Genomic DNA, 26,661 nt, shown 5'->3' with positions numbered 1-26,661 from the left:
ATGACAATGGAGAGAGAGAAGGAGAGGGAGCTGGAGAGTGCAATGTACACAAATTGCTTATTGTTAGGTCTGGATCCGGTTATCATCGGACCGAGAGGATCCAATGCCGTTCCTCGGGTCGGACTCTTCCGCCATTCGAACCCGAAATTGGGGGAACAGCTGCTCCACTTCATCCTCTCCTCCCTCAGAGGCCCAATTCAATCTGCCAAAGTAATATATATATATATATATATATATATATATATATATATATATATATATATATACTTATTTTCCTTAATATGTTATGGGTTAATCGAGTGAAACACCAACTAGTTTGGGATGAATGTAATGGTGATGTTTTGAGCATGATCTGCTACGCTTGGGTGACTTTTTTGTTGTTGTTGTTGTTGTTGTTGATGTTTCAGGATTTTGATAGGGTTTGGCCAATTTTTGATTCGGCACAATCGCGTGATTTTCGCAAGGTATTATACTAATTTCTGTTGGTTTATGGAATCCTGTGCTTTTGTGATTTTTTGAATATTGGTGGAGTTGAATGTTTTCTTGGCTAGGTTGTGCAAGGGATTATTAACGAGCTCGAGTCCCAGGGTGCGCTTCCCAACAGCAATTCAAGGGTTTCTTCGCTTGCCACGTGTTGTGGGCCTAGGTTGGTACTCCACATTTCTTTCTTTGCTCCTGATTTTTCTCGTTTAGAAAATTTTAGGATTTTGAATGCTGGGAATGGTTGCAAAATCTGCTGCAGTTCTATTAAATTAGTTGTAATAGTTTCAGTTGATTGTGGATTTTAGTTGTCTTGATCCCAATGAGTAGATAGATATGATATTGATACGAACATTAAATTTTTTACTTGTTTAGCTTTTTAGTTTGTTATATAAATTGTATATTGTTTGAGATAAATGTGTTGTTGATATAAATTGTACGGTTTTGGTGAGAACTGAGAAGAAGAGGGCGAACCTAGAGTAGTGGTCAAGTTGTTTCTTTGTGACCGAAAGGTTACGAGTTTAAATCTCGAAAACAGTCTCTTAATATGTAAGGGTTTTTATAGTTAGTGAATAGAAATTGGGAAGTCAGGGGAATTGATGGACAGTTGGAATCTAGTGAGTGTATCAGACTTACTTGTTATTGAGTAACTGGTAATTTGTAAAATCTAATGTTTATTACAATGCCACGAGGTAGTCTCACGTGGTGTGAGGTGCGTATGGAAGCTCACTATTTGGATGTACATGGTGTAGGTTTGTGGAACTGTTATGGCAGCTTTCTATGCATGCTCTGCGAGAGGTTCATAGACGGACGTTTACTGCTGACACAGCTTCTAACCCATTGCCTACACCGTTGACTGATGTAGCATTCTCACATGCTACTACTCTACTTCAAGTTACAAAGGTATTATCGATAATCTATAAAAGGTTTCGGAAGGGGTGAATTGATTATCAATATATGCATGTGGCATTGGTACCAAAATAATTGTGTTGGTATTTCGAAGCCAAAATCCGCATTAGTAGAGTGTACTTTAGGAGTGTGACTCAAGGCACACTCCTTCCGACTCAAGGCAAGGGGAGTATGACTCCTCCTTTGGAAGGAAAAGTATGAACACTAGGATGGGGGAAGAGGGATAATACCTAATAGAGAGTGGTAGGGGGTTAATCAAGAATTAAGATGGGAAGTTTGTGAGGGGAGAGACAGGCCTCTCGAAAGCTTGATAGCATTTTCTTCTGCTTTATCCTGTAATTTTACATACATGCTTCTGATTTCACCTTGATATCAGTAAGCTTAACATAATACTACTCATTTTCCTTGTTCCTACTTGAGTTTTCTCGACTCAGGTTCTATCAGCATGCTTGCTGTATAATGAAATGAATTTCAACTTTGAACTTCTATGATCTGATCTCTGCTATCTAGACAAATTTATATTTTATGTAACAGTTTTTTCAATCGTAACATCCCTTGTTGTTAAGTAAATAGATTGATTCTTTTTCTTAAACAGGGTAAAATAGCCCTTGAAAGAAGGAAGTTTCTTAAAAATGCCCAAATGGCTGAACAACAGCAGGATATGTGGTTGAAATTGGCTCGTGAAATGACTGCTGAATTTCGTGGCTTATGTGCCGAGGAGGCATATCAATAACTGAAGGCTATTTGCCAAATTTGGCTATTATGCAGTGCACCTTATCCTCTCTCCCCTCGATCAATATTCTCTACAGATTTTTCTCTCGAGTAATTATAACCTGCATTCAGGCTTATTTGCAACAAGAGCTGGAAAAACTACATGACTTGAGGAATGAAGTGAAGTTGGAAGGAGAACTCTGGAATGACCTTGTTACCAGCTCAAGTCCGAATTCCCATTTAGTTTCAAAAGCGACCTGCCTATGGGAGTCTTTATTAGCTCGTAAAAGTAAGTGCAAAGATCAATGCTTCGTTATTATTATGCATTTGTCTAATAGTTGATTTAATTCTAGTTTCTTCATTTCTTATTATGTTACTATGTTAGGTGGGGCAAGATGATTAATTATAAGTTTTGAGGGATGGGAATATGAGATTCTGTTTAGTTTTTACAAATTCGGTCTTTAGTAATATGATGATTAATGATATATTTGCCCCCCTTTTTGTAGTCTAATATAGATATAGTATTCAAATTATCATATTCTCTTTTTTCCTTTAAATTTCTTATACATGTTCACTATGTTTTTGCACAAAATAATGAGTATTTGTGATAAACCATTGATGCTGGCATCCATTCTATTATGAAGGCTCCACACTTTATCTTTTATTTTTTATTCCTCAATAAGACACTTGATGAAATTGCTTTTTATATTAATATTAACGTACAGGTCAACATGAAGTTCTTGCATTGGGCCCAATTGAGGACTTGATAGCTCACCGGGAACATAGGTAATATATTGATGAAGCTTGCCTTACCTTTCCAATATTTGTAGACAATGTTGTACCAACTCACTTTGAGATACACAAATTTCAGGTATCGAATCTCTGGATCATCTTTGCTTGCAGCAATGGACCAGAGTTCTCAGGCTCCATATTCAGATGTATTATCTGTTCAACCTGGTAACTTTCCTGCCATGCACATGGATAACATAGAGGACAATGATGGATCACATCTTATCAATGAGACATTTGCAAAATTGGATGATAGAAACGGAAGAGTCTACCAAACTGTTGATGTAGCAGAGGTTATACGGCGATGGACACATGCTTTGCAACGTATCCATAAACAATCACTTCATTTGGTATGGTCTTTATAAGCTGTACTTTGAAGATGGTATCATGTTCTGTTCTCATGGATCCTTTCTTTCAGTGTTGTCGATGGTGTAGTGTATGACTGCCACTGACAGCAAGCACCAAAACTTCCTAGGCAACATGTTGGATAGTGTGGCAGCTGCCTTACTTAAGGCACAGCATTTTCTTAACAATTTATTAAATGTACTCTTAAAAGGTTAATGAGATATTTTAATATCATATATCTTGAAAAATTTATCACAAAACTCAAACACATTTCAGCTGAAACAAAAAAAAAAAACCAGTGGTCTGTTGGCATTTAAGAAGATATTATGGAAATGAACTTGGATTGGTGGAATTTAAAGTGAGTGATTCGATTCGCTGAGTAGATTTGGCTTGATGAAAGTTTCACTCAGCAAAATTTGAATCTTTATTATATTGACTTTTGAGTTTGATAAGAAGCTCAATTATATAATCAAGCCAAGTTTAAACACCCTGATTTTTGGCTCCAAATCTTGCAAGTCAGCTTGATTAATTATATATATATATATATTAATATTTTATTTCATATTTAGCAAAATTATAATTTTTATTGAAAAAACTGTAGTGATGTAATTAGTATTCTGAAGTCATAGTAATTATAAAAATATACAACAACCGAGCCTTATCCCTCTAGGTAAAAATTAAATATACTTTCAATTATAATTCAGATTAAGCTGCATTGAGCCTTGAGCTTGGTTTTTGATGGGCCTTCAATAAAGTAACCAAGCCCATTATTAGGAATTAATATATATAGAGATGTTTAGGGTGGGGTTTCTTCATGCATGTATTCAGAATTGGTTAGTGGGGAAATTTGGGGATCTCTGAGAGTTGAGGTCTCTAGGGGTTTACTTTCTGCATTTTATATTGTATTAGTGTATGTAAAAAGAGACTATGCCTCCATTGTTAATGAATTCAGTAGTGTATTTTTCTGGGTGCCATCAATTTGGTACCAAAGCACTTCCGATCAGGGGGTGTTTCTGATCCAGATTTGAAAAAAGAAAAAAAAAAGAAAAAAATGGAAAACAAAGTGAACAGAATGGAGAAGAGCTTGGATCGTTTGGAAGAAGGAATGGGTCGAGTTGAAGACACTTTTCATCAACTTCAGAAAACAATTTGGACGTTAATAGATCACATCGATCCTTGTTTTGCAGAAGAGAAAAAGAAAGAACTACACGAAGAAGAACAGCAAACAGAGAAGGAAGATTGCAACTCAAATCCAAACAGAAAAACAGAAGAAATTCAAAAGAAATCAACAATCAAATTAGAAATGGAGCAAATAAAGGAAGGAGAAGAGCGAAACGAAATAGACAACGATCGTCGGACTGCAGCCCAGTCTTCGCGCAGTGGTGCGATAGAAGAGACGTACGACAGCGAGCGGCAGGGAGTAGGATTCCGACGGCATACTTGGGAGGAGAAGGCAGACGAGGTTGGAAGCAAACATATAGGAAGACCGTTTGCTACAACAACCCAAGCACAGAGGCTCAAACAAACGGAAGAAGAAAAAAAGAAAAAAGAAGATACAGAAAAAATTGAAGAAAGCTACGAACACGATGAAATCAGAGAGAAGGAAAAGGTTAGGGAATTTGGGTATGGGGCTGAACCATACAATGGGGCCCCATCTGATAATGGTGCAAGGCCTAATTTTGGAAATCCTGATGAACTAAAGGAGCAGACCACAATGGTTACTAAAGGAAGCAATTGGCCAAGCAAACGAAATGGGCCCAGTGCTCTACAACATGGGCCCAATTCTATTACTGGAGGAAATAGGAGTGTTGGGCCACAAAAAGGGCCCAATGAGACCCGTCTTACTCTAGGGCAGGGTTCAGTTGCCATGGGCAAGGGGCAAAGGGCTGCACAAGGAAGGTTAATGGAAAACGACAACTACAGTAACCAGAGCGCGAGTTTCCGATGGCCGAGGGCGGAGAAAATGGAGGATCGACGGCGGTGCAGAACGATTGGAAACGTGCATGGCAGCAACACGCAGAACACCAACACAGTGACCCAGTCCTCATATGGAGACGCCACAGAAGCGATGTACAGAGGCGAGAGGTGGGGAACAAGATGCTGACGACTTACACCGAACGTGATGGAACAAGGGAGGAGGAACCTTGGTTCTAGGTCCGATGCATTCTTCTCCGTGAGCCACGTATACGGTAATCAACAACTTTCGGTGATGTTATTGCGGGCGAGAAGCGAATTCGCAGATTTGGGGAAAGAAGATCTTTCGCACCTCGATCGAGGGGATGACAGGGTCATGCAGTTGAGCGTGCACAGAATCATAGAGGTAATACGTCAAATGCAAGGGGCTGGTGAATTTTTAAAGGGGTGGAGATTGCTTGGAATAGGACATGCAGAGAACGCTAATGATCTACAGGCCATTGCTTGTAAGACATGGAGTAAGACATCGAGGAAGTGGGTAATAGAATTCAGCAGTGGTAGTTTTTTTTACTTCAATCATAACTTGGTCAATATGCTTCAAGCTATGGGACCCAGGAGGAATGTATCTCACATTACCTGTCCTCTTCCCTCACCTTGAGGATAAGGTGAATTTTGGAGGGGGAGTATTGATGGGCCTTCAATAAAGTAACCAAGCCCATTAATTAGGAATTAGTATATATAGAGATGTTTAGGGTGGGGTTTCTTCATGCATGTATTCAGAATAGGTTAGTGGGGAAATTTGGGGATCTCTGGGAGTTGAGGTCTCTAGGGGTTTACTTTCTGCATTTTATATTGTATTAGTGTATGTAAAAAGAGGCTATGTCTCTGATGAAAAGAAAGAGTGTTTTTCTGTATAACACTATTGATTGATTACATTGAGAGACCCAATAGGTCCTATTTATATTGAGTACAAAGAACAATGCTAATAAATAGCAACAGTAAACTAAGAGGCTTATTTACAATAACAAGAGACATTAATAAATAAGGAAACAAATAGCAAGGAAGTAATAAATGATAATCTAGAATATTCTACACTCCCCCTCAAGTTGGGAGATATATATTGATCATTCCCAACTTGCTGATCAAATCCTCAAAGGTCGGCTTAAGTAAACCTTTGGTGAGAATATCTGCCGTTTGTTCCTTGGTAGGTATATATGACAAGCATACACTACCGTTTTCTAATTTTTCTTTGATAAAGTGACGATCGACTTCCACATGTTTTGTTCTGTCATGATGGACAGGATTTTGAGCAATGCTGATAGCAGCTTTATTATCACAATATAATCTGATAGGTAGGGAATAAGAGATCTTCAACTCTTCCAGAAGCCTTCTTAACCAAATTCCTTCACAAATACCATGGGCTAAAGCCCGAAATTCCGCTTCTGTACTGCTTCTTGCAACAACAGTTTGTTTCTTACTTCTTCAGGTCACAAGGTTTCCCCAGACATACGTACAATATCCTGAAGTAGATCTTCGGTCCATTGTAGAGCCAGCCCAGTCTGCATCTGTATAAACTTCAATCATCCTTTTGTTCCCCTTTTTAAAGAGAATTCCTCGACCAGGGGTGTTTTTGAGGTACTTGAGAATTCTATAAACAGCACTAAGGTGTTTTTCCTTAGGAGAATGCATGAATTGGCTAACCATGCTCACAGCAAAAGCAATATCAGGACGAGTGTGAGACAAATAAATTAATTTCCCCACTAGTCTCTGGTACTGCTCCTTATCAACATCTTCCCCGTCCTCAACTCCCATCTTGATATTAGCTTCAATTGGAGTCTCTGCTGGCTTGCACCCAAGCATACCTGTTTCTTGCAACAGGTCTAGAATGTATTTTTTCTGAGTTAAGGAAATTCCTTCCTTACTTCGAGCAACTTCCATGCCAAGGAAGTATTTGAGAGATCCAAGATCTTTTAGTTCAAACTGATCAGCTAAACATTTTTTTAAAGAGGCTATCTCCTCGGTATCATTACCAGTGACAATTATGTCATCAACATAAACAATGAGGATAGCAATTCTACCTTTGTCAGAGTGTTTAAAGAATAAAGTGTGATCAGTCTGAGCTTGGGTGAACCCTCTTCCCTTAACAGCTTGAGTAAATTTCCCAAACCATTCTCTGGGAGATTGTTTAAGTCCATAGAGAGACTTCTGCAACTTGCACACAGAACCATCCCCTTTTTCAAAACCAGGAGGTGGATCCATGTAAACTTCCTCATGTAGATCACCATTCAAGAAGACATTCTTGACATCTAAGTGTTGCAATGGCCAATCAAGGTTGGCGGCAAGAGATAGCAGAACGCGGATAGTGTTAAGCTTGGCAACAGGAGCAAATGTCTCCTAATAATCAATCCCATGAGTCTGAGTAAATCCCTTAGCAACTAATCTGGCCTTATACCTGTTGATGCTGTTATCTGCATTAAATTTTATTGTGAACACCCACTTGCAACCAACAGTTTTCTTTCCTTTAGGTAATGTCACAAACTCCCATGTTCCATTTTTTATAAGTGCATCCATTTCTTCTAATACGGCGTTCCTCCATTTTGGGTCATCAAGTGCTTCTTGGATATTTTTGGGTATCCTGGTACTATCTAACATAGTGTTGAAAGCACGAAAACCTGGAGATAACTTCTCATATGAGATATAATGGGAAATGGGATGAGCAGTGCAAGATCTAGTACCTTTCCGAAGGGCGATGGGCATATCAATGTTGGCTGTGCTAGTGCATTCAAGTGGGTTGCTAGAGCAAGGACTCGAGTCAAGATCCTGGCAGTCTAGAGTCTCTTGATGTGTTTTGCGCCTGCTGTAGAATTTTCCCCATTTACCAGGAGGATCACAAGGACCGGGAGGATCATTAGACTCAGGTATAGTTGCTCCCCCTGTTTCCAAAGGCCAAGGTAAGACAGCAGCTTCATTTGGTTTCCCAGGCTTATCTTCATCCATACCAGTAGACTCCCCCTGAAGAGAAGTCGGGGAAAAAAAAGATTGTGTCTCATAAAAGGTAACATCCATGGATACAAAGACCTTACGGAGAGAAGGTGAGTAACACTTATAGCCTTTTTGATTAGGGGAATATCCTATGAAGACACATCTAATAGATTTAGGGTCCAGTTTGGACCTTTGATGTGGAGGAATATGTACAAAGACCACACAGCCAAATATTTTTGGAGGAAGAGAAGAAAGAGCACAGAAAGAAGAAAAAGATTTAGTAAGACAAGATAAAGGAGAATGAAAATGTAGTACCCGAGAAGGCATTCGATTAATGAGATAAGAAGCTGTCAAGATGGCTTCCCCCCACAGATATTTAGGGACATGCATCGTGAATAAGAGAGCTCGAGCAACTTCAATTAGATGTCTATTTTTCCTTTCAGCCACCCCATTTTGTTGAGGGGTGTTAGGACAAGAACTTTGATGAATAATTCCATGCTGGTTTAGGTAATCTCCAAGAACAGAATTAAAATATCCAGTGCCATTGTCTGTTCGCAGAATTTTGATAGGAGTCTGGAATTGAGTTTGAATCATAGCATGAAAATTTTTAAAAGTGGATGCCGCATCAGACTTGTCTTTTAAGAGATATACCCAACATACCCTAGAATGATCATCAATGAAAGTAATAAACCAACGAGCACCCGAGACATTTTTTTCACGAGCAGGTCCCCAAATATCACTATGAATCAATGTAAAGGGAGAAGATTCATGATATTTCTTAGAAGAATAAGTGACACGAGAATGTTTTGCAAGCTGACAAATATCACAAAGAAAGGAACTTGGCTTTTTATTGATAAATAAGTTAGGGAATAACTTCTGAGGATAAACAAAATTTGAGTGCCCTAACCTACGATGCCATAACAAAACATCATTACAATCATCTGATAAACATAGAGAGTGGTTTGAAAAAATCCTCCTTTCACAAAGATCCTCCTCCAAATAGTATAGCCCTTCTTCCTCTCTAGCACTGCCAATCATCATCCCCGAGTCCTGCTCCTGAAAGATACAAGCATTTGCAGAAAACTTAGCAACACAATGCAACTCAGCAGTAAATTTGCTAATAGAGATGAGGTTACAAGCAAGGGAGGGAACATGAAGGACTGAGTTCAAAATAATATGTTCAGAAAGTTTAATGGATCCCTTGCCCGCAATAGTGGAGAAATTTCCATCAGCTGTTCTTATTCGTGACGGGTGATAGTAAGGGGTATAGGAGGAAAATAAGGTTGCATTACCTGTCATGTGATCAGAGGCTCCTGAATCAAAGATCCAACGATTACTACGTTCAACATGGAATGCCATACCTTTTTGAGCAACATGACTAGTTGCCTCAGCAGGTTGAGACATCAATTTCTGAAATTGCTCATACTGGGCCTTAGAGAGGAGAACACCATCGGGGTTTGAAGGGACATGAGACCCCTCCCCCTTATCTTCAGAAGATACTTGATTAGCACGATTCTTGTTCTGTCCTTTTGGTTTCCAGTTTGGTGGTTTGCCATGAATTTCCCAACATTTTTCACGGGTGTGACCACCCTTATTGCAGTGAGAAAACCAACGGTCAGAACGTTTTGAGTCCCCAGAAGGACGAGCAGTATTCTTTGTTATAAGGGCTGACCCATCAGAGGACTTAGAGTCCTTATCACCCAACATTACCTTTCGGCGAAGCTCCTCCCTTCGTACCTCAGAAAAGGCAGTGGCAATGGAAGGTAATGGGTTTTGCCCCAAAATTCTTCCACGAACATCATCCAGATCAGAATTAAGGCCAGCAAGAAAATCATAGAGACGCCTTTTCTCTATATAATTTTTGAATATTGCATTAGCGTCTAAACCTTGAAGGTCTGCTATATCATAAAGATCCAACTCTTGCCACAATGTTTTTAGAGCAAGGAGGTATTCAGTAACAGTCATCCCTCCTTGGCGTAAATCTTTCACCTTGGTGTTGAGTTCAAAAGCCTGAGAGGCATTGCCCAGGTCAGAGTAGTATTCTTTAACAGCTTCCCAAATTTCTTGAGCCGTATCAAGGAATAAATAAGTTTGACTGATATCCGATTCCATAGAATTAGTCAGCCATGTCATGACCAAAGCATTTTCAGTTACCCAAGCATCATAGCCAGGTTCATGTTCTGCTGGTTGAACCTTTTTTCCATCCAGATACCCCATCTTCCCTTTGGCCTGGATAAACAATTTAACAGATTGACACCATTGCACATAGTTTCTACCGTTTAAACGGTGATTGGTGATCTGCATTGCTGGGTTGTCTCCAGAAGACGAAGAAATAGGAAGGGGTGAGGTTCCGGTCGAAACTCCAGATGAATTTTCAACATTTTCAGTGTCCATGGCTTCCTAACAACAATACCCAGAAAAAAAAATTCCTCCAAATATGATTTTGACCCTCAAAACAGGAAGAGGGAAGGCAGACGATCAGAACGGGGTATGACCCGCTGGAAAAAGATGATGGGAGGGCGGCGCGTGGACCACACGCGCCGGCAAAGCTGAAGGATGTTGGTGGCGCGTGGCGGCGCGTGGCTGGGTTTCTGGCGACGGGTCTTTTGTTGGCTGGCTCGGAATTTTGTTCTGGACCTAATGGTGGCCTTGGTTTTGTGGTTGGAGGTGTCTAGGTGAGGGTTCTGGCCTTGACAGAGGCAAAAAACGAAAAAAAGGAATGGAAGGAAGACTTAAAGAAGTTAGAACAGGGAAGAGACTGGATTTTAACCAGCTCTTGATACCATGATGAAAAGAAAGAGTGTTTTTCTGTATAACACTATTGATTGATTACATTGAGAGACCCAATAGGTCCTATTTATATTGAGTACAAAGAACAATGCTAATAAATAGCAACAGTAAACTAAGAGGCTTATTTACAATAACAAGAGACATTAATAAATAAGGGAACAAATAGCAAGGAAGTAATAAATGATAATCTAGAATATTCTACAGTCTCCATTGTTAATGAATTCAGTAGTGTATTTTTCTGGGTGCCATCAGTTTTCAAGCTCGATAAGGCTTGCCTCAAATTTGAATTGGCATTTGCTTGTTGAAGCCAATCCTGAACACTGCATCTAAGATTATTTTGGGGTGGTCTGTGCCGATTTCAACGCCACGGCACTGCCAAACTAGAGCCCCACGTCTTGCTATTCTGCCATAGCAGCTGGCATTGATAACATTGCTTTCTTCGCCCTACTTGTCTTTTTCTGGGGAATTGGTTTGTGTGTGTGTTTTTTTTGGGGAAGGGGGGTTTTTGAAATATGTTCAGCTTAAAGTAAAACACAGTATTATTTAAAAAAAAAAGAAAAAGAAAGTAAAACACAGTATCTTACCAGTTTAGCTATGTGTATTGCTAAGTACTTAATTCTAACTTGTAATTGGGGTTGAGGCAGGAGCCCTCAACTGCATTTCAACTCAGAGATCATTAGCAAATTTGAACTTTCTATGTATGGTACCAAAAGCAAAAATAGAACGGATATAGAAGTAACTTCAGTTTCCAAATAGTTGTGCACTATTATATTTTTCTAATTAGTCCTGGTAAGTATCTCAATGTGTTGATACTATGGTATGCTTTGGTTTATAAATCAGATAACAATTGCATGGGATGTGAATGTGTGATGTATATAAGTTGCTTAGAACTATTGCTTGTGTTTCTAACACGTGTCTGTACCTCCATCTTTCAAATTTTACATTAGCTAAAAGGCTTTTTATATATTCTTTTTCAATTATCTTTAATTTTGTCAAACCTTGGGCATAACTTCATCTTTATCTTACCAGCTGGCATTTTACTTTTTTTCAAGTGATCCATTTCTGCACTAAAGACTCGACAGAAATGTAAGACCAAAATCATGATAGATTTTTTTTCTTAATCTTTTATGTTGGTTGTCCTATTTTATTTTTTTAATTTTTTTTATTTTAAAATAAATTTTATTTCAAGAGACATTCTTCTTCTATTGCTTAGCAATACCTGGTTGATCCTTATTTATAATTCAAACTCTTGAAACTAAGATAATCCAACTTGTGTTGCACCAAATACTTGGTAATTAAACTACAATGGGTGGCTCAAGTGGTAAGCAAGCTTGAGCTTGGCGTTAGAGGGGCCTCTACAAGATGGCCTCATTACCTCAAGCAGGAGTTAATCTCAGACCCAAAGGGTAAACCTGTTCAAAAAAGAAAAAAGAAAAAAAAATGCGTGGTAATTGGGTTTGTGGATGCAATTCTATTATATTTTCTCATTGCTCTACATTCATTCTTATTTTTTTATTTTGAATTTTGAATAACAAAGACCTATATGTTGACACTGTTCACTCTTATTCTTTTGATGTAGGAACTACTAACCATGCTTTGATCTGTAGGCCAAAGCAAATGACGGAGAGGGTCCAGATATACTGCAAAGTGCACAAGAAGGTGGTTCAAGTGGCCATGCTGAGTCTTTAGCGGCAACCCTTGCAGAGCATCAGCAACACTTGGCTAGCTTTCAGGTAATGCATTAAAAGATGTTTACATTCACTAGATCCTACCAAGGGTGAAGTGCTTTGATAGGAACTCACAAGAATAAGGAAAAGAGATTAACACTGAAAAGGGAATTTGTATTGAAGTTTGGCTGCCCCCTATGGAAATACAACAAATAAATGGAAAAGAAAATGACACAAGCTACACTAGAGGTGGCAAATTACAGAGGAAAAGATTACATTAATGGAAAAGGAAAATGACAGTAAGTAAAATATTCCTAAACATTGTAGAGGTTCAGGTTTCTCCCAATTTCCGGCCCAAATTCCAAGATATCCCATATGCCTTTACAATAATTCCTTATCCTTTATATAACAATGTTAGAGATATATAAAAGGCATTAATGTAGCCTCACCCATTAGCTTAAGCTTTTGGGTTGAATTGGTTTTTTACATGGTATCAGAGTCTCGGTATCCCGGGTTCGATTCTCGCCGCTCTCCATTTTCTTTGTGGAATTTCTTAGTATAGGTACGCGGGGTCTGATGCATCATCCACCTTTCAAACCCAATGGGCTCTCTTGTGAAGGGCATGTTAGAGATATATAAAGATCATTAATGTAGCCTTACCCACTAGCTTAAGCTTTTGGGTCGAATTGGTTCTTTACAAGCAACTTCAACCTCACCTCACAAAACCACACTCACAAAACACACCCATAACAGAAAAAGGAAATATTATTCCCATAACTAACCACCTACTAACTCAGCACCTTTTATTATTAGGGATCGTAACTGTTAGAATAGGAAATATAATATGTATAGATTGCTTTCTTATTTGTTGTAAAGAACCAATTCAACCCAAAAACTTAAGCTGTTGGGTGAGGCTACATTAGTGGTTTTTATATATCTCAACACGCCCCCTCACACGAGAGCCCACTGGGCTTGAAGGGTGGATAATGCACAGGCCCACCTACCTGTGCGAAGAAAGAAATTCCACTAGAAAGAAAGTGGGGGGAGGTGAGGAGCGAATCCGGTACATCGAGGCTCTGATACCATGTAAAGAACCAATTCAACCCAAAAGCTTAAGCTGTTGGGTGAGGCTACATTAATGGTTTTTATATATCTCAACATTTGTAAATATTCTTTTCCTATTTAGGATTTGGGTTAGGTCTGGGCTTCTCACTTAAGCCCATTAGGGTCTCTATATATTGTAACTCTTTGTATCAGTTTAATACACAACATATTATTTTATATTCAAGTTTGTACCAGAGCTCTTTTGTCCTGGGGACCCTCGCTTTCGCTTAAAACCTCGTTTTCGCTTTAAAACCTAAGCCCACTGCTTAGGTGTTCTCTTTTTCTTTGCCGTGTGTCCTTTCGGCAAGTCATCTAAGCTATAAGCCCTTTCAGATTGATTTTTGTACTTGTCATCACCTCCGTCCGCCACCGGAACTGCCATTCGTCACTGTTCCAGTCACCGGAGAACTTTTTCGGCGACGTTTTTAGCCGGGACACCTGCGATCAGCTCCTCCTCTCTTCGGCGACCTATTCTATGGAAGACCCACCACCATCTCAGCCTCCACGCGCCCTCACGCGCGGTTTGTTTCCTCTGCGCGTGGTGCTTACGCTTCTCCTTCCACCAGCGCGTGTGCACTGTTCCGCCGTCCTTTTTCGGCCGTTCCAGGACAGACAAGCTCGGCCTCTCCTCCTCTTTCCAGATCTGTGGTTGGTTTTTCGTGGGTTTCACTTTTTGTGTGTGGCTCTTCTTGATTGGCGATCAGGTTAGTTTCTATTCACTTGGTTTTGTACCTTTGTGATTTATTTTAATGGCAACCCCTTCTCCTGTTCACTCGGAGATCAATGCCCCTCCTCGTCCTGCCAAAAGTTTCTCCAGTATCATCTCCACCAATGTTGGGCCCATTACCTCCTCCAAACTGAAGGGTTCTGTTAATTACAAGTATTGGGCCACCTCTGTTCGAGTCTGGTTCTTTGGACAAAGACATGGGCAACATCTCATAGTTATATCTACTGATATTTCTATGGAAGAAAAATCTGATTGGGAAAGGATTGACAACCAGCTTCCAAATATCCTTTGGCAATCTATTGATCCAATCGTTTTAGATATATTCTATTCTTTTCAAACATGCAATAAAGTGTGGGAGAAAGCAAAACACATGTACACTAATGATGTTCAACAACTCTATTCCATCATGTCTCAGTTTATGGATTTGCGCAAATCATCTGACACTCAGATGGAGACATATGTTGGCAAAAGTCGATCTTTGATGCAGGCATATTTGGATATGTTGCCTTACCCTACTGATGCTTCTGTGTATAGGAAATAGGTGGAACGTCTCTTTATGGTTGCCACACTTTCTGGTCTTCCCGAAGAATATGATAATGTTTGTGATACTATCTTGACTAGTGGGGATCCTGATTTATCAATGACATATTAGCGCCTTCTGAACCTCAATAATAAATCTGTTCCTGCATCATCTTTTGTTGTTGATTCCACTGTTCTTGTTTCCCGTACTGACTTTTGCGGGAACAGTGGAGGTGGTCGTGGTCGTGGCTAGGGAGGACGTGGTCAGCGACCTCGTTGTCATTATTGTCAGCAACTTGGTCATTTTGAGGAGCGTTGTTACACAAAGTATCCTCTCTTGCGACTTTCTTATGCTGCTAATATAGCTCAGCTAGATACTGCTTCAACTGGTACAATCTCTCTCTCTTCTGAAGACTATGCAGCACTCCAGACCCTTCTCAGGAAGGTTTCTCGTCAGTCTCAGCCTTCTGCTTCAGAAATTGGTAATCCTGTTGCTTGTGTTTCTCATTCTAGATCCCTTGGTCCTTGTATATTTGACTTAGGTGCTACTGATCACCTCTGTGGTAATAAGGAACTCTTTACATCTCTTACTTATTCTGATCATTTACCTTCTTTCACTCTTGCTGATGGCACTAAAGCCCCTGTTCCTGGGATTGGACAAGTTTGTCCAACCTCTTCTTTGACCTTAACATCTGTCTATTACATTCATGACATCCCTTATAATTTAATTTCTATTAGTAAATTGATCAACTCTCTTACTTGAACTGTTACCTTCTCAAACCATTATGTTTCTGTGCAGGATCCGGGTACGGGGAAGACGATTTGAGTGGGCCGTGAGTCACGGGGTCTGTTCTACCTGGTTGTGCCTCATCCTTGAGTTGCTTGTTCTCTCACAGAATCTCTACAACTCATCCAAGTCGCCTCGGTCATCCCAATCTTTCAAAATTGCAGAAGATGGTTCCTCTTTTATCTGGTCTTCAGACTTTAGATTGTCAGTCATGTCAGCAAGGGAAGCACATATGCTCCGCTTTTGCCAATTGAGTCAATAAACGAGCTGATGCTACTTTTTCAATTGTTCATTCAGATATTTGGGGTTCAAGTCGTAGTTTGTCTGTTTTAGGGTTTCGGTTTTTTGTTACTTTAATTGATTATTTTTCACAATGTACCTGGATTTATTTAATGAAGAATCGTTATGAGTTATTCTCTATTTATAAAAAAATTTCTGCCGAGATTCATACTCAATTTGGTGCTTCTATTAGTATTTTACGTAGTGATAATGTTAAGGAATATGTTTCCATTGATTTTTCTAATTTCTTATGCACACATGGTATTTTACACCAAACTATTTGTCCTCACACTCCACAACAAAATGGAGTAGCCGAACGTAAAAATAGACATCTCATTCAAACTGCACGGACTCTTCTTATTAACATGTATGTTCCTCTTCACTTCTGGGCTGATGCAATCCTTGTGTCTTGTTTTCTCATCAACCTTATGCCTTCATCTGTGCTTAATGATGATATTCCATATAGCTTGTTACTTCCAGATGCTCCTCTCTATCCTCTATCCCCACCACATGTCTTTGGTTGTACCTGTTTTGTTCATGATCTCACTCCTGGTAAGGACAAGTTAACCTCCAAAGCCTTTAAGTGTACTCAATATAAATAGGACCTATTGGGTCTCTCAAGCTATTTATTAGCATTGTTCTTTGTACTCAATATAAATAGGACCTATTGGGTCTCTCAATGTAATCAATCAATAGTGTTATACAGAAAAACACTCTTTCTTTTCATCATGGTATCAAGAGCTGGTTAAAATCCAGTCTCTTCCTTGTTCTAACTTCACTTCCATTCTTTTTTTTTTTTTCGTTTTTTGCCTCTGTCAAGGCCAGAACCTTCACCTAGACACCTCCAACCACAAAACCAAGGCCACCATTAGGTCCAGAACAAAATTCCGAGCCAGCCAACACAAGACCCGTCGCCGGAGACCCAGCCACGCGCCACCAACATCCTTCAGCTTCGCCGGCGCGTGTGGTCCACGCACCGCCTTCCCATCATTTTTTTCCGGCGGGTCATACCCCGTTCTGATCGTCTGCCTTCCCTCTTCCTGTTTTGAGGGTCAAAATCATATTTGGAGGAATTTTGTTTTTTGGGTATTGTTGTTAGGAAGTCATGGACACTGAAAATGTTGAAAATTCATCTGGAGTTTCGACCGGAACCTCACCCCTTCCCATTTCTTCGTCTTCTGGAGACAACCCAGCAATGCAGATCACCAATCACCGTTTAAACGGTAGAAACTATGTGCAATGGTGTCAATCTGTTAAGTTGTTTATCCAGGCCAAAGGGAAGATCGGGTATCTGGATGGAAAAAAGGTTCAACCAGCAGAACATGAACCTGGCTATGATGCTTGGGTGACTGAAAATGCTTTGGTCATGACATGGCTGACTAATTCTATGGAACCGGATATCAGTCAAACTTATTTATTCCTTGATACGGCTCAAGAAATTTGGGAAGCTGTTAAAGAATACTACTCTGACCTGGGCAATGCCTCTCAGGCTTTTGAACTCAACACCAAGGTGAAAGATTTACGCCAAGGAGGGATGACTGTTACTGAATACTTCCTTGCTCTAAAAACATTGTGGCAAGAGTTGGATCTTTATGATAAAGCAGACCTTCAAGGTTTAGACGCTAATGCAATATTGAAAAATTATATAGAGAAAAGGCGTCTCTATGATTTTCTTGCTGGCCTTAATTCTGATCTGGATGATGTTCGTGGAAGAATTTTGGGGCAAAACCCATTACCTTCCATTGCCACTGCCTTTTTTGAGGTACGAAGGGAGGAGCTTCGCCGAAAGGTAATGTTGGGTGATAAGGACTCTAAGTCCTCTGATGGGTCAGCCCTTATAACAAAGAATACTGCTCGTCCTTCTGGGGACTCAAAACGTTCTGACCGTTGGTGTTCTCACTGCAATAAGGGTGGTCACACCCGTGAAAAATGTTGGGAAATTCATGGCAAACCACCAAACTGGAAACCAAAAGGACAGAACAAGAATCGTGCTAATCAAGTATCTTCTGAAGATAAGGGGGAGGGGTCTCATGTCCCTTCAAACCCCGATGGTGTTCTCCTCTCTAAGGCCCAGTATGAGCAATTTCAGAAATTGATGTCTCAACCTGCTGAGGCAACTAGTCATGTTGCTCAAAAAGGTATGGCATTCCATGTTGAACGTAGTAATCGTTGGATCCTTGATTCAGGAGCCTCTGATCACATGACAGGTAATGCAACCTTATTTTCCTCCTATACCCCTTACTATCACCCGTCACGAATAAGAACAGCTGATGGAAATTTCTCCACTATTGCGGGCAAGGGATCCATTAAACTTTCTGAACATATTATTTTGAACTCAGTCCTTCATGTTCCCTCCCTTGCTTGTAACCTCATCTCTATTAGCAAATTTACTGCTGAGTTGCATTGTGTTGCTAAGTTTTCTGCAAATGCTTGTATCTTTCAGGAGCAGGACTCGGGGATGATGATTGGCAGTGCTAGAGAGGAAGAAGGGCTATACTATTTGGAGGAGGATCTTTGTGAAAGGAGGATTTTTTCAAACCACTCTCTATGTTTATCAGATGATTGTAATGATGTTTTGTTATGGCATCGTAGGTCAGGGCACTCAAATTTTGTTTATCCTCAGAAGTTATTCCCTAACTTATTTATCAATAAAAAGCCAAGTTCCTTTCTTTGTGATATTTGTCAGCTTGCAAAACATTCTCGTGTCACTTATTCTTCTAAGAAATATCATGAATCTTCTCCCTTTACATTGATTCATAGTGATATTTGGGGACCTGCTCGTGAAAAAAATGTCTCGGGTGCTCGTTGGTTTATTACTTTCATTGATGATCATTCTAGGGTATGTTGGGTATATCTCTTAAAAGACAAGTCTGATGCGGCATCCACTTTTAAAAATTTTCATGCTATGATTCAAACTCAATTCCAGACTCCTATCAAAATTCTGCGAACAGACAATGGCACTGGATATTTTAATTCTGTTCTTGGAGATTACCTAAACCAGCATGGAATTATTCATCAAAGTTCTTGTCCTAACACCCCTCAACAAAATGGGGTGGCTGAAAGGAAAAATAGACATCTAATTGAAGTTGCTCGAGCTCTCTTATTCACGATGCATGTCCCTAAATATCTGTGGGGGGAAGCCATCTTGACAGCTTCTTATCTCATTAATCGAATGCCTTCTCGGGTACTACATTTTCATTCTCCTTTATCTTGTCTTACTAAATCTTTTTCTTCTTTCTGTGCTCTTTCTTCTCTTCCTCCAAAAATATTTGGCTGTGTGGTCTTTGTACATATTCCTCCACATCAAAGGTCCAAACTTAACCCTAAATCTATTAGATGTGTCTTCATAGGATATTCCCCTAATCAAAAAGGCTATAAGTGTTACGCACCTTCTCTCCGTAAGGTCATTGTTTCCATGGATGTTACCTTTTATGAGACACAATCCTTTTTTTCCCCGACTTCTCTTCAGGGGGAGTCTACTGGTATGGATGAAGATAAGCCTGGGAAACCAAATGAAGCTGCTGTCTTACCTTGGCCTTTGGAAACAGGGGGAGTTATTGGGAAGGAAACAGGGGGAGCAACTATACCTGAGTCTAATGATCCTCCCAGTCCTTGTGATCCTCCTGGTAAATGGGGAAAATTCTACAGCAGGCGCAAAACACATCAAGAGACTCTAGACTGCCAGGATCCTGACTCGAGTCCTTGCTCTAGCAACCCACTTGAATGCACTAGCACAACCAACATTGATATGCCCATCGCCCTTCGGAAAGGTACTAGATCTTGCACTGCTCATCCTATTTCCCATTATATCTCATATGAGAAGTTATCTCCAGGTTTTCGTGCTTTCAACACTATGTTAGATAGTACCAGGATACCCAAAAATATCCAAGAAGCACTTGATGACCCAAAATGGAGGAACGCCGTATTAGAAGAAATGGATGCACTTATAAAAAATGGAACATGGGAGTTTGTGACATTACCTAAAGGAAAGAAAACTGTTGGTTGCAAGTGGGTGTTCACAATAAAATTTAATGCAGATAACAGCATCAACAGGTATAAGGCCAGATTAGTTGCTAAGGGATTTACTCAGACTCATGGGATTGATTATCAGGAGACATTTGCTCCTGTTGCCAAGCTTAACACTATTCGCGTTCTGCTATCTCTTGTCGCCAACCTTGATTGGCCATTGCAACAGTTAGATGTCAAGAATACCTTCTTGAATGGTGATCTACATGAGGAAGTTTACATGGATCCACCTTTTGGTTTTGAAAAAGGGGATGGTTCTGTGTGCAAGTTGCAGAAGTCTCTCTATGGACTTAAACAATCTCCCAGAGAATGGTTTGGGAAATTTACTCAAGCTGTTAAGGGAAGAGGGTTCACCCAAGCTCAGACTGATTACACTTTATTCTTTAAACACTCTGACAAAGGTAGAATTGCTATCCTCATTGTTTATGTTGATGACATAATTGTCACTGGTAATGATACCCGAGGAGATAGCCTCTTTAAAAAAATGTTTAGCTGATCAGTTTGAACTAAAAGATCTTGGATCTCTCAAATACTTCCTTGGCATGGAAGTTGCTTGAAGTAAGGAAGGAATTTCCTTAACTCAGAAAAAATACATTCTAGACCTGTTGCAAGAAACAGGTATGCTTGGGTGCAAGCCAGCAGAGACTCCAATTGAAGCTAATATCAAGATGGGAGTTGAGGACGGGGAAGATGTTGATAAGGAGCAGTACCAGAGACTAGTGGGGAAATTAATCTATTTGTCTCACACTCGTCCTGATATTGCTTTTGCTGTGAGCATGGTTAGCCAATTCATGCATTCTCCTAAGGAAAAACACCTTAGTGCTGTTTATAGAATTCTCAAGTACCTCAAAAACACCCCTGGTCGAGGAATTCTCTTTAAAAAGGGGAACAAAAGGATGATTGAAGTTTATACAGATGCAGACTGGGCTGGCTCTGCAATGGACCGAAGATCTACTTCAGGATATTGTACTTATGTCTGGGGAAACCTTGTGACCTGGAGAAGTAAGAAACAAACTGTTGTTGCAAGAAGCAGTGCAGAAGCGGATTTTCGGGCTTTAGCCCATGGTATTTGTGAAGGAAGAAGGCTTCTGGAAGAGTTGAAGATCTCTTATTCCCTACCTATCAGATTATATTGTGATAATAAAGCTGCTATCAGCATTGCTCAAAATCCTGTCCATCATGACAGAACAAAACATGTGGAAGTCGATCGTTATTTTATCAAAGAAAAATTAGAAGACGGTAGTGTATGCTTGTCATATATACCTATTAAGGAACAAACGGCAGATATTCTCACCAAAGGTTTACTTAAGCCGACCTTTGAGGATTTGATCAGCAAGTTGGGAATGATCAATATATATCTCCCAACTTGAGGGGGAGTGTAGAATATTCTAGATTATCATTTATTACTTCCTTGCTATTTGTTCCCTTATTTATTAATGTCTCTTGTTATTGTAAATAAGCCTCTTAGTTTACTGTTGCTATTTATTAGCATTGTTCTTTGTACTCAATATAAATAGGACCTATTGGGTCTCTCAATGTAATCAATCAATAGTGTTATACAGAAAAACACTCTTTCTTTTCATCAGTCCAAGTAATTAGAGCGCCTTCCTGACTCAGTCTAAAGAAGCAAGGTTTGATCCCCGAGTTGTTTTTCTATGCATGTCTAATTCTCCAAAAAACCAAGGTGATTCAAATCTATTGTTGCCTCGACCCCATAGGATGGTAGGACCTTGTTCCGATTCATCCACGAAAAATGAGTCGTCCGTGACGTATATAAATTTAACATGAGGTATGACTGGGAGTAGCAAATGAGCGATGTGATGAGATGACGTATATGTTTGGAAGCTACGCATAATTGCACTAACTCATTTTCCCTTGCGACTTTCTCTTTTAGATAGAGGATAAATTATATAGTGCAGTGCCTCACCCCTTGTGCATCGTCCTTTTGCTAGTATCTAAGTTTGCATCCTTGTGCTGCTGCATTAGAGTCTCTAAGAGGAAGGTCAGCAATCTCAAGGCCTCCATTTCCTCGTCCATGCTCTCCAAACACGCTACTCGCGAAGAGATCTCTCCATCCAATTCCCCTCTATAATTATCTCTTGACCCAGTTTATCCAAATCCCCAATAACCTTTCAGCGACCTCTTAATCGATAGTCTGCAGCGATTTCGTTCTTGCCTCTTTCGTAGTGTAACACTTGAGATGTGTTGCGCAATCCTCGACTTTGTATGTAAACTTGGTAGTGTTGGCGTAGCAACCCAAGAAGGAGTGTGGGTGCTAAATGTGAGCTTGGGTCAAACTTTTTGCGAACAGTCTTACATCGCTAGATTGGGCTTGCATCAAATTGATGGTAATTTGGGCATGACACAAAAACTCGCCCAATTCCATCTGTTCTCTAGGTCTCTTCTCTGTCTGTTTTGCCTTTTTACTTGTTGCAAATTTATTATTCAATTACTATGTGCCAACCCCTCACGACAGCCTGAATTCGGTAGCTCCGATAGTGGTAGTGGTTGGACTACCATCGCCAGTGGTTGTGGCAGCAACGACACCTTCGCAACCAGAGCCTTTTTAATCTTCTTAAACTCTTCTCCTTGCCCTTTCCTCACAATCACTTCTTTCCCATGCCCCATCAATGTAATCATGGCTGTTTTTCATTTGCCACCACATTTTTTCCTTGATTCCGCCCTCCCTTTCGGTTATGATCTCAACCTCATCAATATCTTGTTTATTCATAGCAGAACCTACTCCCTACATCTCTTTCGTGGCCTCCATGATTTCTTTCTTCTCCAACTCAAATTTTTGTTGAGTTTTAGGCTTTTATGTTCCGATTCTACATCATCTACCAAACAAATTTCAGGTAAATATTTTTCTTTGAAAGCTGTCTCAAATTTCTTCCAACTTGCATTAGGATTGAGCCTTTATCATCTTTTCTTCTTGAGTTTTCTTTGTCCGAAAATATTGCTAAGAATGGATTAGCCATCCCCAAGCATAATTTCCATGTCTAAAAAATTTTGGAACCATAATTTTTTTTTTAACTAATACCACAACTCTTAGATAAGAGCTCTGATGCCAATTGATATAAACCCTACACTACAATCTCATGTTTCTTATGTGGGACTCCAAGTTCCACACCTTGCAACTGGAACGTAATATCTCACTGATATAAACCTTGAGAGAGTCTCACTCCGAAAGCTAGCTTGTAAGGTAGGAGAGCCCAAAATCCATATAAACACTACACCAGAACTTAATGTTTCAGATGTGGGACTCCAAGTCTCATACCTTACAATTGGATCGTAACATCTCACCACGGTCCGCAGCTCCGATGCCAATGTGGCCTGACTTGGCGCTAGTTTTTTTACTAGCTCTGGGCAAACAATGCAATGCCAGCGTCACTAGTCGCGCCGTTCAATTGCAAATGGGAGATATAGTGGAAGCTCTGATACCAATTGATAGGAACTCATAAGAATAAGGAAAAGAAATTAACACTGAAAAGGGAATTCGTATTGGAGTTTGGTTGTCCCCAATGGAAATACAATAGATTAATGGAAAAGAAAATGACAAGCTACACTAGAGGTAGCAAATTACAAAGGAAAATATTACAATAATGGAAAAGGAAAATGATAGTAAGTAAAATATTCCCGAACTTTGTAGAGGTTCAGATCTCTCCCAATTTCCGGCCCAAGTCCCAAGATATCTTAGATGCCTTTACAATAATTCCTTACCCTCTATATAGCAACTTCAACCTCACCTCACAAAACACACCCCTAACAGAAAAAGGAAATTTTATTCCCATAACTAACCACCTATTGACTCAACACCTTTTATTATTAGGGATCGTAACATGCTTCCATAAGAAGCTTTATTTTTTAATTTGTTATTTACTTTTGGTGGAGTTTTTATACCTTAATTACTTTTCCCGTATTTCATTTTATGTGGTGCTTGATTCTGAAGCAGAAATAATGTTGAATGATTTTTGACACTAGGTTGATTTTGTTTTGAGAAATCCCCAGCAAAGGGAATTGTGTTAATTTGTCTTTATGAGTAGGTGTTGAGTATTTTATGCTGAATAAAAATATTCCTCTCTCTAGGAGTTTTACATTAAAAATAATTCCTCTCTGGGAGTTTCACATTCTTTCATTTTTCATATTCAGGTGCTTATTAACCAACTCAAGGAAGTTGCTCCAACAATACAAAAGTCCATATCAGAGTGTAAAGAAAAGGTGAACTGCATAAGCTCCTATCTACCTCCGATTAACAGAAATCACGGTGGGTCAACAATGTCACCTATTCAAGCACAACGTAGTGGGAGGATGGTAATCATCGTGTATTGATTTTCTTCATTAAATACTAATCTACCTTATATTTGGGTGAAATTATGCTTTCCTTCCTGTTATTTTTGGATACTATAAGCTCTATCTAGTAAGAAACGACTCCCCATTAAACCCACTAGTGAGTGTGGGGTGGAGGAAATCCTTGTACGCAGCCTTACCGTTGCATAATAACAAAGAGGCTGTTTCCTGGATCTGTAAATGTGGTTATTCTCTTATAATATTGTGATGTAGTGAAGCGTTTTTTGAAATAAGAGGAAGATCTAGTTTATTTTTTCCAAAGATGGGGAGGTTGGTGTTGTTTACCCGGTTATAGTATAATATTGTAAACATTGCTTTTGATGCCTTAAAAATACGAGATCTGTTTTTGTCCCTTATTTTTTTCTATTCAGGATAGTAGCCCTGATGATGTTGGGGAGTTGACTTCAAGAATATCAAATGTTCATCTTGACAAGGTTTCTGTCAGTCCTCCTACTTTAAAGCTCCCTCAATTATTTAGCTTGACACCCTCTTCTGGAAAAACTGGTAATTTGCAAAAGCGGAATGGCACAGCTCCTCAAGCCAGCCCACTTGAGAATCTTCGTGATAGGAAATCATTGAATCCTCCTTTAAGTAGTCAAGAAGAGACTTTAGTAGAAGGTTTGTTGTTTTTTTTTCCTTCCTGCTTATGTGGTTCATGATATTGAAGCTCATTTCTTTTTGGATGGAATTTCATGAGTGTTTTATAAATTAAAGTGGCTGATAATGGCTCTATTTGGTAGTTTTTGATTCCTTTTTTATGTTCTGCAGGTAGCGATAGTTCCTATGTCCAGGGTTTGAAGAGGTCGGTAAGAGAAGCGGCACTGTCATTGGGGTCATGCAATTCTGAATCGTCACAAGACAGCCATTCAGGTAGAAGTTCCGAATGCTTCTTTGCCCCTCTTTCAGAAACTGGGTTTTCTCATTTAGATGCAGTAAAAAGAGCCGCTTCATCTAGGAGTAAAAGGTTATTTGTATATCAGATGGATGATTCCTTGCTAGAGAGTCATGCATCTGATGGACATGGGGAAAGCAAGTTGGATGAATTTCCAGATATGTTGAATAATTTGGAAAGACTTTCTGATTACGATCATGTAAATGGGTTTTTCACATTTTCTGGTTCAAATGCAACTTCTGATACACAAGGATCGATTTTTGACTTTGAGGATGCTCAGGATCAAGTCTTCTCACCACCTTTACTAATGGACTCATCACTTTTAGCAGATTCATTTGAAGACTTGCTGGGTATGTTGAGTTTGCAACAAAGTGCTTTGCTATCGTAATCTGTCTCAGTTCTTTTATCACTTTATGACATCTTGCTGTTAATTTCTTTGCTAGTTTGAAATATATGATACGGAGTGGGGGAGGGGGATACATAGCAGTGTTTTACTTTTCTTTGAGGACTTAATTGGATGTCAGGAAAGTTTTGGTACTGATCTTGTACTTGGACCCAATGTTCGCAAGATGTGGAATTCATTTTGAAGTTTTGTTTTTTTCTCTTTCTTAAAGGGTTGTCCTCTTTGTGTTGTGTTTACAGAAGAAATAACGTATGCATATTAGTTTATGCATGTGGGTAAATAAATATATGTGCTTCAAATGCATAAACAGATCCTAGAAGCTTCTAACCTTAGCAACTCTGTATGACTTATATTATGTTGGTAAAATAATGAGTTAGGAATTGTGTTTGCTGCAGCTCCTCTCTCAGAGACTGAAACGGCCTTGATGGAGCACTGAAATGTTTAATGGTCAACCTCTGATACATAATTGAGGAAATGACATGATTGCTATGGTGGGTTCTATGCATTCTTTGTTGGGTTATTCACCCCCTTCATGTCTTGCGACACGATGCTTGTATGATTTCTGTTATCCTTGTGTGGTATATTTTTATCATTCTGTTTGCTCTTTTGATGCCCCATTTTGCTCGGAGAGAACCATGAATCACCCATGTTGATTTAATTTGAGATGAAGATGCTAAAAATGAGAGGTACAAGCTGTTTTTTGGAGGGTGAAGTTGTCTTCAACCAAATAATTGCAGTGTGGACTTGAATTTTCTTTCACGTTTTCATTCCCTTTGATGAGGAAACTGACACCCAAACGTGGCATGGTGAAAAATAAGGTGGGTTGAAAAATGGAGTTCTAGGTTTTCTGCTGTGACTCTGCATTCCGATGGCTTCTGTTTTCAGTCAAATGTGATCAATTCTTGGACAACAATTTATGTATTGTATAGTTGTGTATGGCATGATTTAGGTATTGTATCCTAGCAAATATTAATATATCAGGAATGAAAA

At 39.5% G+C, this 26,661-nt stretch overlaps 1 protein-coding gene across 1 annotated transcript; it reads left to right on the top strand.

The window, feature by feature from the left end:
* Positions 1-26,661, top strand: LOC133316341 (AUGMIN subunit 6-like). The gene is made up of 13 exons (XM_061518075.1): positions 1-210; positions 408-464; positions 552-646; positions 1,233-1,383; positions 1,985-2,110; positions 2,233-2,389; positions 2,826-2,886; positions 2,972-3,239; positions 12,528-12,653; positions 24,179-24,351; positions 24,756-24,994; positions 25,145-25,618; positions 26,067-26,661. The coding sequence occupies exons 1-13, from the start codon at positions 1-3 to the stop codon at positions 26,105-26,107; spliced, it is 2,178 nt and encodes a 725-aa protein (XP_061374059.1). The 3' UTR covers positions 26,108-26,661.

This window comes from Gastrolobium bilobum, unplaced genomic scaffold, assembly GCF_033153095.1.
Source record: "Gastrolobium bilobum isolate Gb01-03AN ecotype WA unplaced genomic scaffold, APGP_CSIRO_Gbil_v1 utg36875, whole genome shotgun sequence".
Taxonomy (NCBI): Eukaryota; Viridiplantae; Streptophyta; class Magnoliopsida; order Fabales; family Fabaceae; genus Gastrolobium; species Gastrolobium bilobum.
This window is presented reverse-complemented; position numbering and strand designations above follow the sequence as displayed.

What these genes read in the sequence shown, in the direction of transcription:
- LOC133316341 (XM_061518075.1), top strand. Translation starts at nt 1, where the DNA reads ATGACAATGGAGAGAGAGAAGGAGAGGGAGCTGGAGAGTGCAATGTAC. An exon ending in GCCACGTGTTGTGGGCCTAG is followed by an intron (nt 647 to 1,232) that starts GTTGGTACTCCA and finishes TACATGGTGTAG; the next exon opens with GTTTGTGGAACTGTTATGGC. An exon ending in ATAAACAATCACTTCATTTG is followed by an intron (nt 3,240 to 12,527) that starts GTATGGTCTTTA and finishes TTTGATCTGTAG; the next exon opens with GCCAAAGCAAATGACGGAGA.